The sequence below is a fragment of the Bison bison genome, unplaced genomic scaffold, assembly GCF_000754665.1.
Source record: "Bison bison bison isolate TAMUID 2011002044 unplaced genomic scaffold, Bison_UMD1.0 scf7180017864495, whole genome shotgun sequence".
In the NCBI taxonomy this organism is placed as follows: domain Eukaryota; kingdom Metazoa; phylum Chordata; class Mammalia; order Artiodactyla; family Bovidae; genus Bison; species Bison bison.
In genome coordinates, this window is record NW_011495054.1 from 12680589 (window position 1) to 12696282 (window position 15694).

Consider the following 15694-nt stretch of genomic DNA (forward strand, 5'->3'; position numbering starts at 1 on the left):
CGCCGCCAGCACCCAGGCTGGACCTCGCGCGCCCCCTGGTGGCCGCGGAGAACGCGGAGCGACGGCAGCCACGCGGAGGTGGGAAGTCTGTGCTCGCAGTTTTCCTTTGTCCGATGGCAGAGACCAGAGGAAAGGACACCGACAGAAACAGGTGAAAAATAGTTGGTGACTCGGGGAGGCCGAGGCCCGCCGAGGGGCCCAGAAGGGCATCAGCAAGGAACTTCTGGGGGTCTGGACACTGATCCTTGCTCTTGAGCGGCCTGGCCTGACGGTCACAAGGTCGGCCTGGTTCTCCAGTTCTCTACCAGACTGAACTCCAGGAGACGGACCAAAGACTGGTCTGGCAGGAGGGTGGGTGATGGGGAGGGGGTGACTGAGACAAGAGTCCTGGAGGGGCAGAGAGAGGTGCCAGGCGTTCCCGCCCCAGGGGCCCAGAGCCTCAGAGGGGCCCTGAGGCTGGGTCTTCAGGACAGTCACTTTCCTGGGCTTTGAAACGGGCAGGTTGAAGACCAGCACCGTCAAACCCCTGACAAGTTATCTCTTGATGCCCGCAGCAATCTGAAGATTATGCGAGTGGTCCCCAACGTGTCCTTTACTCCCAGGGGTTGCTGCTGCTGGGAGCTGGCTCAGTCTGAAAACTGAGCCTTTAGAAAAACTGCATCGTGATAAAAGAACAGAGCTCTAAGGAGGCGTACATTCTTTTCCCCAGTATTTTATTATGGAAGATTTCAAGCATGCAGAAAAATGGAAAGAATATTGCAGGGGACACCTGTGTAACCACCAACATTGAACCACCAAGATGCTCCTGAAGAATTAATTGGAGATTTTGATATCTGGCAAAACTAATACAACATTGTAAAGTTTAAAAATAAAACTGAAAAAAAAAAAAAAGAATTAGTTGGAGAGAATAAGACATACAATAAAGGTGCAGTAATCAAAAACAGTATGGGAAAGACAGACATATAGACATGCGGAATAGAATTGGGAGTCCAGAAGTAAACCCAGAGGTCCACAGCCAGTTGATTTTCAACAAGAGCACCAAGACCATTCAGTGAGAGCAAGAACATTCTCTTCAACAAATGGTGCTGGGACAACCGGCTATCACATGCAAAAGAATGGGACTCCTACCTCACACTGTATACAAAAGTTAACTCAAAATGGACTAACAGTGGAAATGCAAAATGGTGTCGCTGCTGTGGAAATCAGGATGGCGGTTCCTCAAAAACAAACAAATACAGATTTACCCTCTGATCCACTTCTTGGTATATCCAAAAGAATTGAAAGCAAGAACTCAAACAGATGTTGGGACGCCAACGTTCATAGCGGCATTATTCACAACGGCCAAAAGATGGAAACAGGTTTGTTTTGCTTGTTGCATAAGGTGAACGCTGAGACACTGAGGTTTGCAGCAAAGAGAGGGTTTATTTGTAAGACAGCCAGGCGAGGAAATAGGAGAACAAGTCTTGAGTCTGCCTCCCTGAAGGCCAAGGGCTCCGGGTATTTATGGCATGAAAATCAAGCAGCAGGGTGGTCTGCGGGTGGGGAGCCCAGGGAAAGGTGACTGGGGAAAAGTGCAGCAGTCTTCATTCTGTGCAGGCGCAACTAAGCTACAAGCCCCTGCAGGTTCATCACATAATCTGAGGGAGGAATTATCGGCTCTCTGAAATCAAAAGGTTTCGAAGCACAAACCCAGCACGTGCCCAGGTGGAGGGTCAGTGGTCCTATCCAGTCTTAACCGGCTCAGCTCAAACTCGACACAGCTGACTCCATTTCTAGAAAACAACTCGGATGAACATCTTATTGTTTACACTATGTGCTGCTTAGAAGACATGCATCTTAAAATGACCTTGGTTAGTGAGGCTGGTGAAATGGGTTGACTCATCACCCTCAGTTTCACAACTGAAATGTCCATCAGTGGATAAATGGGTAAACCTCAGATATGCAGATGACACCACCCTTATGGCAGAAAGCGAAGAGGAACTAAAGAGCCTCTTGATGAAAGTGAAAGAGGAGAGTGAAAAAGTTGGCTTAAAGCTCAACATTGAGAAAACTAAGATCATGGCATCCAGTCCCATCACTTCATGGCAAATAGATGGGGAAACAGTGGAAATAGTGACAGACTTATTTTTCTGGGCTCCAAAATCACTGCAGATGGTGACTGCTGTCATGAAATTAAAAGATGTTTGCTCCTTGGAAGAAAAGCTATGACCAACCTAGATAGCATATTGAAAAGCAGAGACATTACTTTGCCAACAAAGGTCTGTCTAGTCAAAGCCTTGGTTTTTTCAGTAGTCATGTATGGTTGTGAAAGTTGGACTATAAAGAAAGCTGAGCACCGAAGAATTGATGCTTTTGAACTGTTGTGTTGGAGACTCTTGAGAGTCCCTTGGACAGCAAGGAGATCCAACCAATCAATCCTAAGGGAGAATATTCATTGGAAGGACTGATGCTGAAGCTGAAACTCCAATACTTTGGCCACCTGATGCCAAGAACTGACTCATTTGAAAAGACCCTGATGCTGGGAAAGATTGAGGGTGGGAGAAGGGGGCAACAGAGGATGAGATGGTTGGATGGCATCACTGATTCAATGGACATGAGTTTGAGTAAACTCCGGGAGTTGGTGATGGACAGGGAGGCCTGGTGTGCTGCAGTCCATGGAGTCACAAAGAGTCAGACACAGCTGAGCGACTGAACTGAACTGAGTTTTGATACAGCCGTATCATGGAATATTCAGTTCAGTTCAGTCGCTCAGTCGTGTCCGACTCTTTGTGACCCCATGAATCGCAGCACGCCAGGCCTCCCTGTCCATCACCAACTCCCGGAGTTCACTCAGACTCACGTCCATCGAGTCAGTGATGCCATCCAGCCATCTCATCCTCTGTCCCCCATTCTCCTCCTGCCCTCAATCCCTCCCAGCATCATGAGTCAACTCTTCGCATGAGGTGGCCAAAGTACTGGAGTTTCAGCTTTAGCATCATTCCTTCCAAAGAAATCCCAGGGCTGATCTCCTTCAGAATGGACTGGTTGGATCTCCTTGCAGTCCAAGGGACTCTTAAGAGTCTTCTCCAACACCACAGTTCAAAAGCATCAATTCTTCGGCACTCAGCTTTCTTCACAGTCCAACTCTCACATCCATACATGACCACTGGAAAAACCATAGCCTTGACTAGAAGGACCTTCGTTGGCAAAGTAATGTCTCTGCTTTTCAATATGCTGTCTAGGTTGGTCATAACTTTCCTTCCAAGGAGTAAGCGTCTTTTAATTTCATGGCTGCAGTCACCATCTGCAGTGATTTTTGAGCCCCCAAAAATAAAGTCTATTTAGTCACAAATAGGAATGGGGCTTCCCGGGTGGCGCAGTGATAAAGAATCCACCTGCCAGTGCAGGAGATGCAAGAGGCTCGGGTTCAATCCCTGGGATGGGAAAATCCCCTAAAGTAGGAAATGACAACTTGCTCCAGTATTCTTGCTTGGAAAACCCCATGGACACAGGAGCCTGGTGGGCTACAGTCTGCGGGGTCAAAAAGAGTTGTACACAACTCGCAGTCATGAGCCAGTGAGCACAGCACGAATAGGAATGAGGTGCTCACATCTGTGACAACATGAATGACTTGTGACAACGTTATGCTAAGGGAGAGAAGCCGGACACGAGAGGCCATGTGTTAATATTATTGTATGATGTGTCCAGAATAGGGAAATCACATGGGAAGCAGATGAATGGCTGCGGGGGGTGGGGGGGGGGAATGACATGTGACTGCTTCATGGTTCAGGGCTTCCCTCTGGGGTGACAGAAAGGTTTTGAAACTGAACAGAGAAGCTGGTTGCCCACCATGGTGAATATACTCAATACCACTGAAGTTTTTACTTTTTTGATTTTTTTAAAGATGTCAGTTATTATGCCATTAATCTTTTTTTCAATATTATTTATTTACTTCCTTTAATTTTTGGCCTCACCGTGGGGCATGCAGGATCTTAGTTCCTTGACCAGGATCGAGCCCAGGCCCCCTGCATTGGGAATGCGAAGTCTGAGCCACTGGATCACTGGGGAAATCCCTGAATTTCTTTTTTCACTTTAAAGTGAATTTAGGTTAATTTAAGGTTGTGTGAATTTCAGTTCAATGAAAAAAAAAATAACGCAGGCCTGGCTGTATAGTAACAAAACTCTAAAAATCAAGCAAATGGGAAACACGAAGTTCGGGTCAGCAGTGTGGGGTTTTATCGTGAAGGGGCACCCTGGGCCCCCGCAGTCTCAGTGCTGTGCTTTTAAGTCACCTGATTGTTATATCATCCTGCTTTGCATGGGTTACTAACCTTCTTTTGTAAGGTATCATTCTTCCTAAGTTGCGCCATGCCCTGGGGAGGCCCTGTGGGGTCCATGGAGAGTCTTGCTTCTCTAATTCTGTGAATGTCGCAGCCTGTCTGTCAGCCCCAGTGACAAGGTTGCAAGGACAGAGCCTGCAGTCAGCCAGGCTGTTGGCTCCAATGCCTCCCTGTCCATGTTCCCACCACTGACTCCCTGTTCCCACACTTCTTCCCAAGGCGGGAGGTCCTCGCGGCACTCCAACACACACACAGCTCCCAGATGCAGATCTTAGCTCACACCCGTCCCCCACCTGGAACACACCTCTGCTTCCCTACCAGTGTCCACATCCTAGCCTTCCATCTGAGGGAGCCTTAGGGCTGCTGTAAGCATGGCGAGCCGTCACTGCCTGCGGTCTGTCCTCCCGCGGGTGACCCTGGCGATCCTGGAAGAGACAGAGGCTTGAGGATACAGTCTTAATGTGGGAGAGTGTAGCCCAGGCCAGCCCAGTCGAGGTCCTTCTGCTGCTGGGGGGGGTGGAGCTGGGGGCTGTCGGCGGGGAGCAGTCGAGATCAGCTTTCTTGCCCTGGGTCCCCAAATGGAAGTTGGACTAAACAGTTGTTGGCCGGTAGGGGAGTTCCTTTCACCAGGTGTACTGTGATCCCAAACGGCTTGTGTCTTGCTGTACAAGGTTTCCTGGCCCTGGGCTGGACTGAACTGTGTGGAAGAAGCCCCCGTGTCCCTCCTCTTTCCTCACCCCTGCTAAAGTTGCAAGGGGACAGAGGAAGAAATGAAGCTGTTAATGAAAGTGTGAGGCGCGTAGGGTGTTTTGCCCCATGCACTAATGGGGTGGGGGCAGGGAAACCATTTAGACTTGGTACCAGGAATAGGGTATGTGGGGGGGCGGTGGCTGGCACGGGCTGCTCTTCCTCTGCTGTGAAATGAATTCTTCAGTGTGATTCCAGGCTGTGAATATAATGGGCAAGCATCCCACGAGTCCAGGGATGGTAGTGCTGGCAGGATATGGAGAGGGCAAATCCATATTCAGAATACAAGCTGGCCCCAGTGAGCGGGAACCTTGGCCCCTGTGATGGAGACGCGGCAATGTGCCGAAGCTACCACTAGGTGGCAGGCTCGTCCCCACAGAGCGCTTCTGGGGGTGGGGGGTGGGGCACACTGGGCCAGGTGTTGGTGTCTGCTGTGTTTAGAAAGGGGGCCTTCAGAAGGGCTTCCGCGGGCGGCACAGTGTAAAGACTCCACCTGCCAATGCAGGAGACGCGGGTTGGATCCCTGGGTCGGGACGATGCCCTGGAGGAGGAAATGGCAACCTACTCCAGTATTCTTGCCTGGGAAATCCCGTGGACAGAGGAGCCTGGCGGGCTACAGTTTAGGGTTTGGCAAACGAGTTGGACACGACCTAGTGACTGAGCCCTCCAGGAGGGCAAAGCCTTGCTCACAGGAACTCATCACCCGCGGATGAGGACCCACAGGCTGCTGGCCCCAGATCGTTGAGGCGCAGATCAAAGGAATGATTCCAGATCAAAGGAATGATTCCAGCGAGCCCAGACTCTTGCATCTTCCCAGACACAGAAAAGTGCTAAGTACCTTAACTCGAGGTATCCAGTTTCTTTTATTAACAGTAATCTTCTGATGTTCCGACTACCTGGGCTTTGTCACAAAAGCTCCTATCCCTCTTGGCTCCCCACTGCTTCTTCTTTGAACAGTTTCTCAGAATTATCTGAGATGCTGTGTTCTGGGCTTAAGTCCTTAGATTTGACCACCAAATTAAACATAACTTTTAGGTTATGCTTTTTTTTCCCCCTCCCCTAGTTGACAGGGGCTTTAAAGCCAGTTGCAACAAGAGAAGGCTAGACGGTGGCAGGGAGGGCTGTATTTTCAGAACTCAGAGGTCCTTGAGGTCTCCACATTATAGGCACGAGCCCCAGAACACACACCAAATCGTCTCAGCAAAATCTTAGGCTGTCCCTCAGTTGCCTAGCGTCCTTGCCACCTCCCTCCACTCATCCAGATGCCTAGTGAGGGGTGATGCCTCACCTGAGGTCACACCAGGCGGGTGAAGAGTGGCTGTGTAAGCGTGAGGTGGCGAGGGGAGGGGCTGCAGCATGGGGGGGTCAGCATGGTCAGGGTCCAGCCCTCAGGGGACAGAGTGTTGGGTCATGCCCACAAATGGATGGCCACCCCAGTGGGGTTCGAGGCACTGGGCGTGTAGCTGTGACCATGACCAGCCATGGCTCCTGCCCTCAAGAAGAGATGATCAAACATAACCATTTATTTCAGACCATGGTAAGTGCCACAGAAGGAGAGAAAATGGCATTAGAGAGTGCCTGGGGCTGGGGGCCACTTCAGCTTCAGTGCCAGGGAAAGAGGCCTCTCCAAGAGACAGGTGGTGAGGGTTAAGACCTGAATGGCAGGGACTTCCCTGCTGATCCGGTGGCTAAGACTCCCCTTTCCCAATGCAAGGGGCCTGGGGTTCAGTCCCTGGTCAAGAAACTAGGTCCCACACGCCGCAACTAAAAGTCTCGTATGCCACAGGGAAGATCAAGGCTCCCACATGCCGCAACTGAGGCCTGGTGCAGCTAAATAAATGTGTAAAAAACTTTTTAAAGGCCCGAATGGCAAAAAATATCTGGGAGAAGCAGCAGGAAGTTCAAGTAAAACAACCAATACATTTCCTATGTTCCAGGCACTGTTCAAGAGAATTGCATGAACTCGCTCTAATCTCATCGGCACCACATGGGTAGGAAAATTGTCACTGCCATCTGACAGAGGGAAACTGAGGCACCAAGGTCAAGTAACCCCAGTCGGTGATGGACCCTACCAGAACCCAGGTAGTCTGGCTGCAGAATAGGCTGCTCCGCTTCTCAAAAGCATTGGCAGGGAGTGAACGAGCCTGGCGGCGGAACCTGGGTGCAGGGGAGTGGGCAGAGATGGCAGCCCGCTCCTCCCAAGGGAAGCCTCCAGGCCCACGCCAGCCGGTGCCAGAGCCGGGGCGGGATCTCCAGGACCCCCTTCTGCCCTCCCCTCCTCACGCCTCCCCTCTGGGAGCCCTGGAATGCCTGCTCCCTGCCCCCAGCCTCTCGGTTCACAGCTAACTGGGCCACCTCCTTCTAAAGGGATTTGACTCCTGAGAAAACAGGAGACTGGTGAGAACGGGTTTAGGGATTAGACAGCGATACCCAGGAAGGTAAGGGACTTAATTGGGGGCTCGGGTGTGGGAAGTGGGGCAGGGAGAGGATTTGTGTCTTCGCACAGCCCGGGTGGACTGCGGAAGTGAGGAGGAAGGGGGTTCCTGGGAAGGACGGGCCAGGTTTCTCCGGTTCTGTGTGCCTTCAGGAATAATACAGGAGAGATCAGAGCACTGAGAACCCCCCCCCTGCATGCCCCCACCACTGTTCCAGCCATTATTTCACTCGGAATTCTCTCAGCAGCCCTGGGAGTGAGGCGAGGATTAGATTTCTCCCCAGGTGACTGGCACCCAGAGAGGGCCGGTGACCTTGCCACCAGGGGAGCTGGGTTTGGCCACCGGACTCCTCGCTGCTGCTCCCGGTCTGCTGCCTCTGCTCTCGCAGCATCAGTGCGGGGGGGAGGCAGCGAGGCATGTCCAGGGGCAAAGCAGGGGGGTGGAGAGCAAACCGTGAGGGAATTGACGTTGCCATCCTGTACTCTGGGCTGGACCCTGGGGGCTCCTTAGCCCCCTCCCACCTCCCTGATATGTACCCCTCCCCCCAAGGGAAATCCTGTGTGGCCCTCTGACCTTCGAAGGCACTCTTGTCCACAGTCTGAACTCACCCTGTCAGATATTCCACTGTCGTCCAACCTCCAGGATACCCCAGGTCTGAGATGGAGAAAGACCAGCCACCCCCCCCAGCTCAAGGATTTCAGAATAGCCCCTTCCCCCCAACTCAGAGATGGGCAACAGAGGATGAGATGGTTGGATGGCATCACTGATGCGATGGACATGAACTTGGGCAAACTCTGGGAGATGGTGAGGGACAGGGAAGCCTGGCATGCTGTAGTCCATGGGGTTGCAAAGAGTCGGATACAACTTGGAGACTGAACAACAACACCGCTCAAGGGTCCTTCCTAACAGCCAGCAGCCAGCCCTCCTACCGCCACGCCCCCCAAGCCCCGACTCTTTATGTGGCCCCCATGCCCTACACACTTCTCCACAGCCTGATCTCAGTCTGGGTGTGCCCCTCTCCAACACTGTAAGTTGCCCGAAGGCATCTTTTTACTGCACGATTAGCACCGTGCTCAGTTAAACAGGTACCAGATGCGTGAATGAACGGGGCTTCCCAGGTGGCACAGTGGTAGAGAATCCACCTGCCAAAGCAGGAGACGCAGGTTTGATCCCTGGGTCCGGAAGATCCCCTGGAGAAGGAAGTGGTGACCCACTCCATATTCTTCCCAAGATACTCCCATGGACAGAGGAGCCTGGTGGGCTACAGTTCATGGGGTCACAAAAGAGTCGGACGCGACTGAGCACACACACGTGAGTGAGTGTATGAATGAATGAAAGAATGGCCTCCAGACCTCCTCTGTTCCCTCCTGTCTGGCCGACTCCTGCTCAGCCACGGGAGCTCTGGGGAATCTAGGATGGCCCTACCCCCTGACAGGGCAGGGACCCTCCTGTCTGTACCTGCTAAGGCGGCACCGACCACTCTGTACTGAGTGGCCTGTTGCCTTGGCCATCTCCCTGTGGACCAGGAACTCCCCGGGGGGCAGGACCTCTGACGCGTCCCCCCCTCCTGGCCCCACTCCTGCTGCCTATGTGCTTGTGGAGCTGAGGTGTGACAGGTGCTCAGGCTCTGCGCTCCACTTGGGAGCCTGGGCCGCCTGGATGGGGCGGGCGGGCAGGTAGTGGAGCGAGTCCCTCACCACAGGGGCCTCCGCCTGCTGCTGTCCCCTCCACTGTCTTGGGCGGTGCAGATCTGTTTATTCTTCCCCCACTTGTGTCAGAAGAAGACTTTAGGCAGCACGTGGCAGGGCTGGCAGAGGCTCAGAGTCTGGGCCTTTCTGCACGGCCTCCCACAAGCACAAGGGCTTTCCGGAGAGTTCCAGCTGCCCCAGCCCCCTGCAAGTAGAGCGTTCCACAAATATTTGTTGAAGGGTTTAAAGGACTGTTCTCTCTGACTCTCGAATCACCATGCCAATCTCCGCACCACCCCTTGTCCGTTGGCACCACAGAACCAGAGGGCAGGGCACCCTGGGGCCTCTGACCTCCTGGTCAAGGCCCTTGTTTCAGAGAAGCCCAGAGGTCAAGGGCAGACGGCCCCGAGGAGGTCCCCTGCGGAATGGTCACTGCAGCACATTCACTCCACAATTCTAAATGAAAAAGAATATAAGCAAAGAATATACATAAGTGTATAACTGAGTCACTTTGCTGTACAGTGGAGATTGGCACAACATTGTCAATCAACTATACTTCATTATAAAAAAACAACAACAACAACAAAAAAAAAACAAGGAAACATGACTTCCCTGGTGGTCCTGTGGTTAAGAATCTGCCTGTCAGTGCCGAAGACTCGGGTTCAATCCCGGGTCCGGTAAGATCCCACACGCTGAGGGACAGCTACTGAGCCTGTGCTCTAGAGCCCCCGAGCCACAACGGCCAAGACCACTCGCTGCCAGCGTGAGCTCTGAAGTGTGGACCGCCGAAGCCTGCGTGCATAGAGCCTGCGCTCCACAGCGAAGAGTAGCCCCCACTCACGGCACCTAGAGAAAGCCCACATGCAGCAATGAAGACCCGGCACGGCCAAAAATAAGTAAATAAAAACCAAAACAAAACTAACAAAACATAAAAAAAAAAAGTTGTCTAAAGCCCAGGCTCTGGACTCCCAGTCCAGGGCTCCTGTCTGGGTTCAGAACCGCCTCCCAGAGGAATCTCCAGCTCCGGGTATTACCTCTCGAGACTAAAACTGTTACCCCACACCTCCTCAGGCTCTGGGTTCTAGCAGCCTACTTTTCAGCTGTCTGCACGCCCATGCCGGCAGGGTGCCCTGGGAACAGCGCACCCATCACAGAGCTGGCAAGAGGCAGGGCCTGGATCGTGCCTCGGGCCTGCCTGCCCCGCGAGGCTGGGCTCTTTCTGTCGGGCCGGGCTGTGCCTCACCGTCACCACTACAATACAAAGCGGTCAGTGTCAAGGCCGGCAGAGAGGGGGCTACTGGTTGGCAGAGGTCACGCTGGGCTAGGAGGATCTGGGCGAGGTTGCTGGAAACAGGATTGGATCAGGCTTTGAAGGCCAGGGAGGGCCTGGCAGGAGGAAACGGGAGAGGGAAGCAACTCTGAAGAGGCAGGGGGGCAAATCTGAGAAGCAGCCTGGGGCTTCTCTGACAGAGACAAGAGTGCGCAGCAGGGAGGAGCGGCCATCGAGGCCCCGGGATGCTGAGCAAGCTGCAGGTAAGGCCTTGACTGCAAGTCAGTGAGGCTGGGCTGACCCCTGCAGAAGGCACTAGGGAGCCATTGCAGATTCTTGAGCAGGGGAGCCACATACTCAGATGGGGCTTGGGGGATGGAGAAAAGGTGGGGATATGGAGGAGCGAGTCTCACTAAGTAACCAGCCTGGAGGAGTTTCATTTTTGTAGATAATAAAAGCAGAGACATCACTTTGCTGACAAAGGTCCATCTAGTCAAACCTATGGTTTGTCCAGCAGTCATGTATGGATGTGAGAGTAGGACTGTTAAGAAGGCTGAGCGCCGAAGAATTGATGCCTTCGAACTGTGGTGCTGGAGGAGACTCTTGAGAGTCCCTTGGACGGCAAGGAGATCCAACCAGTCCATTCTAAAGTAGATCAGTCCTGGGATTTCTTTGGAAGGAATGATGCTGAAGCTGAAGCTCCAATACCTTGGCCACTGGATGCGAAGAAATGACTCATTGGAAAACACCCTGATGCTGGGAAAGACTGAGGGCAGGAGGAGGAGGGGGCGGCAGAATATGAGATGGTTGGATGGCATCATTGACTCGATGGACATGAGCTTGAGCAAGCTCTGGGAGTTGGTGAAGGACAGGGAGGCCTGGCGTGATGCAGTCCATGGGATCACAAAGAGTCAGACATGACTGAGAGACTGAACAGCAACAAAATATATAATAAATAAATATATAATCTAGATTTTGATTCCAGGACTTATATGGTCAGATTGGCCATTCCATTGGGCTGGAGATAGGTAAGTTTCAGTGGACAAAGGAGAAACAGGCAGCCCCAAGGCTTGGGAAGGATACGTCATCTAGGCCTTCATAGTAGGTAACTCCAGATACTCTGGGAAAGGGGGGTTGGTTGGGGCTGGAGACTGCTGCTGAAAAGTGAAAAATGTTAGTCACTCAGTCGTGTCCAACTCTTTGCAACTCCATGGACTGTAGCCCACCAGGCTCCTCTGTCACTGAATTTTTGAGGCAAGACCATTGGAATAGTTTGCCATTTCCTCCTCCAGGAGATCTTCCCCACCCAGGGATCGAACCCAGGGCTCCCACACTGTGGGTAGATTCTTTAGCACCTGCGTCATGTTTGCTGCTGGGGTAAACGTTTTCCTGTGCTTTCCTGGGCAGTCTTTCCAGGAAGCTCCCGGGGTAGTCCACATTCATGGGCACCTGGGAGCATTTGGCCCAGAAGCCGAGGTCTTGGGTTCAAGTCACAGCTGTAGACACTCTCACGTGGCCAGATCTCTCCCTCGGGTTCCTCACGAAGTCACCTGATCCACCCGCCTTAGAGGGTCATCATGGGCTTAAATGACAAGCCAGCTCTGAGAGAGCCTGTCGTCTGTGGAGTGTTGAACCCACACGAGCGGTTGTTCCAGGTTCCTTTGAGTAGGCCCTTCACTGAAAAGTTCACCTTGCACCTGAAAGGGTCTTAAAGAAAGATCTCAGCCAGGCACGCAGCAAGGCAGGTGGCTGTGCCCTGCCTGGAGCCAAAGCTGATGAGTCTGTAGGCAGGGCAGGGCTGCAGGGATCTCGGGTGGCCTCAGCCTGTGATGACATGGAGCGGGGCTTGAGTTCCTAGCTGGGTCTCTGCGGTGAAAGTACCAGATCCTAGGCGCTAAGCCAGTGGTCAGTGACAAGAGCCCTGGCCCTTTAGCTTTGCAGAAAAGAATTCTCACAAAGACAGGAAGTAGTGAAACAGTGAAGTATTAAGAGGGGGAAAAAAAGTACATTACATTTAGATAGATAGACATATGGGCAGACTCAGAGAGAGTCCCTGAGTTATACCCTCGTGGCACTTTGAATTACTTTTATGGGGGCACTTCTTCCAGGTTTCCTTTGACCAGTTGTTTTGGTTTGCCTGGTTCACAGTTCGTATTGGTATATCTCAGGATCCACCCACGTGTGCGCACACATCTCTTAGCCAAGATGGATTCTACTGAAAAGCGGTCTGGGTAGAACATCCTTTGACATAACTCCCCTGTGGCCTCCAGGGAGCCTTTCTGCGCACGTGTAGTCAGGGAGGTCTCCTGACTTCAAGAAGGAGAAATATGTGGTCTGGGCAGGGTCCAGCCCCCTCGCTTTAATTGTCCCACTATTCTGGTCTTGGAGTTTCAGTCAATAGGGAATGAATCTCCAACTTCTTTACCCTGGGGGAGGGGAGGCCCATTGACCTCCTGCCCCACTAAGACTGCCTGAAAACGCCTTGCAGGGGTGGCGATGGGGGCCACTCGGCCACCAGGCTGGACCCAAGACCTTCACCTTGTGCCCAGCTGCACACCTTCTCAGCGGAGACCATGCCAGGCGCAGAGCGAAGTCCTCCCACGCATCTTTCAGAAGCCTTCCGCAGCCTGCCTCTGCCTTCTATCCCAGAGAGCCGGGGGCTGTTTGCTTCCCACTCTTCCTGAGACAGCGCAGAGGTGGCAGGGCCTGGCTCTGGGCCCCTCTCTGCGTGAATTCCAGCCAGCAAAGGGAGGATGCAACTCGCCAGGCAGCGGGCAAAGCTCTCTTCATCAGTCACGCCACTGATGCCTTTGGGGGCAGGCTACGGCCTTTGCGGGCCTGTTTCCACAGCTGTTACGTAAGGTGAGTTACTTGCTTGATCCTTGAACGATCTATGTTTAACTCTCCACCCCGGGGCTCCCAGCTCGGTGCCCATGAGAATGTTTCCTGCATTCCCTCGTTCATTCATTCACTCAGTATTCACTTATGGAGCAGCTCCCGTGCGCAGTGTGCTGTGTGGGGGAAGGCGCTTGTGGGGATTCAGGGGTGAGTAAAACAGGGTCCTGTTCCCGAGAACTCACGGTCCAACAGCACAGATGCCCCTAAGCAAGGCCGCGTTGAGGGCCCGCTGGGCTTCCCAGTTTGCCCCTTCTCTCCTCTCCTGTCTGGTTGTAGCCATGCTTCCCGCCTACCACCAAGACTTCGTTCGTGCATGATGCCAGCATGGAATGGACCTCCTTTCCATTTCCTTCCGCCCCGGATCTTCTTTTAACTTAAAAGTTTAATTATTCGGCTGTGTCAGGTCTCGGCTGCAGCACGTGGGCTCTCTAGTCCTGGTGCACAGGCTCTGGCCCTCACGAGCTTAGCTGCTCGCACGGCATGTGGGATCTTCGTTTCCCTACCAGGGATCGAACCCAAGTCCCCTGCATTGCAAGGCAGATTCTCAACCACTGGACTGACAGGGAAGTCCCCCACCCCAGGTTTTTAGGGCCCAGTCCTATGTTGCTCCCTCCATGAAGACTTTGAGGATGCTTCCAACCTGAAGTCAGGCACTTTCTGGCTCTCTTCGGGGCATTTATCTCGCCCTTGTATTCTAGTTCCTTAAGGATGCCTGAGTATTACTGATCCGTGGCCCAGAAAACAGGCCCAAGTGCTAGACATCAGGGCATGCATGTGTGTGTGCTAAGTCATTTCAATCTTGTCAGACTCTGTGTGACCCTATGGACCATAGCCCTCCAGGCTCTTCTGTCTATGGGATTCTCCAGGCAAGAATACTGGAGTGGGTCACCATGCCCTCCTCCAGGGAATCTTCCTGACCCAAGGATGGAACCTGGGTCTCTGGTCTCTTCTGCACTGGCAGGCAGGTTCTCTGCCACTACCACCTCTGTTGCCTGTGTCTCACTTCTGGGAGTGCAGGATGGCACCCTACTCATTTCAGGATCCCCAGAACAGCACCCAGGGCCTGGCATGCAGTAGGAGGAAAGAATGGCCACGGCATGTGACCCGCTGCTATCCTGGTGGTAGGGTTAGCGTGGGGGAGGGGGAACCCGGGCAGAGAGGGAGGTCTGGTGAGCTTGGCAAGTAGGAAATGGCTTCAGTGTATGGGGAGGGGACACTGCAGGACCGTCAGATGGCTTCTGTCCCACAAGTCAGGCTTGCAACTTCCCGGGGAACACACAGCTCTGGCCCCTGGGTGTGGGCGGGGGAAGCAGATAAGCTTTCACTGGGCCATCGGCTTTCACTGAGGCTTCCTCCATGTCCACCCTGCATCCCCACCCCGAGGCCAGGCAGGCATCAAAGGCAGGCTGAGCAGAGAGGATGAGGGCAGTGGTCACAGAGGGGACCCTTGGGCTAAGCACTGCACCCAGGGCATTATGTATGTTAGCTGGCTTTATCCTCTCCTGCTGACCCAAGGTCCAGATCATCTAAATCCATTTAGTGAACGAAGAGGCTTGGATTCAGAGTTGAACTTGCTCCCCGAAGTCTCATAAAAAGAAGGGGAAGGTTTAGGATTCAAACCCAAGATCTTCTGATTCCCAGAGAGGAAGCACTCCTCCATGCCAGCGGAGGGTGCCAGCACCTTGCGACCCTCTCGGAGAGCTGAGAAGGTCAGGAGCAGAGGACAGGGCCCTGGGTGGGAAGATGAGGTCTGGGCTTCCCTACCCCTCAGACTGCCTGCCCCACAGCAGGAAGCGGAAAGGCTGTTAACTCCGGCAAGGGCCCCAGTTGGGTTGGCAGCAGCGGCCCCAAATCCATGGCAGGACAGGAGGCAGGCAAGGACCCCAGAGAGAAAAAGCCACTGTCCTGGAGGTGATGGCTAGTCTTAGGGGACCTGGACCCCCGCGACAAGGGCATCAGGCAAGCTCCCTCCCGGGTTGGCAGGAGAAGTCTGGCACCCTGGGGACCTGATCTTACAAGAAATCTTTAGATAGTTCTCAGATGGGGTCACACGGCCCAGAGAGCTCAGGTGTCTCCTCCAAGGTCACACCGTGAGCTAAAGGTAAATTTGGGACTGCAACCCAGACTTCCTGCCCCACTGCCGTCCACCGGCCTCGGCCCCGGGTGGGCACTGGCGCGCGCCCCTCCCGCCCAGGTCTCCGCTTCAGGAGGGCGGAGGGGACCCGCCTCGGATGCTCCGGTGCCCAGCGCATCGCTCCCTACTCCGCCCCTTGGGATTCTTTAAGAGGCGGGGCTTGGCCGCCACACGCGGCCCGGGCAAAAGGCTGGGACTCGACT

At 53.5% G+C, this 15694-nt stretch overlaps 1 protein-coding gene across 1 annotated transcript in view; it reads left to right on the top strand.

Moving 5' to 3' along the window:
- The first annotated feature begins 10141 nt into the window (after window positions 1-10141).
- LOC104980232 overlaps window positions 10142-15694 on the top strand; it is a 10621-nt gene continuing 5068 nt past the window's right edge. The window contains exons 1-3 of the mRNA XM_010828871.1: window positions 10142-10722; window positions 12948-13321; window positions 15552-15680. Of these exons, the coding sequence (XP_010827173.1) occupies window positions 10705-10722; window positions 12948-13321; window positions 15552-15680 (521 nt within the window). The 5' untranslated portion in view covers window positions 10142-10704. The remainder of the gene's footprint in view (window positions 10723-12947; window positions 13322-15551; window positions 15681-15694) is intronic.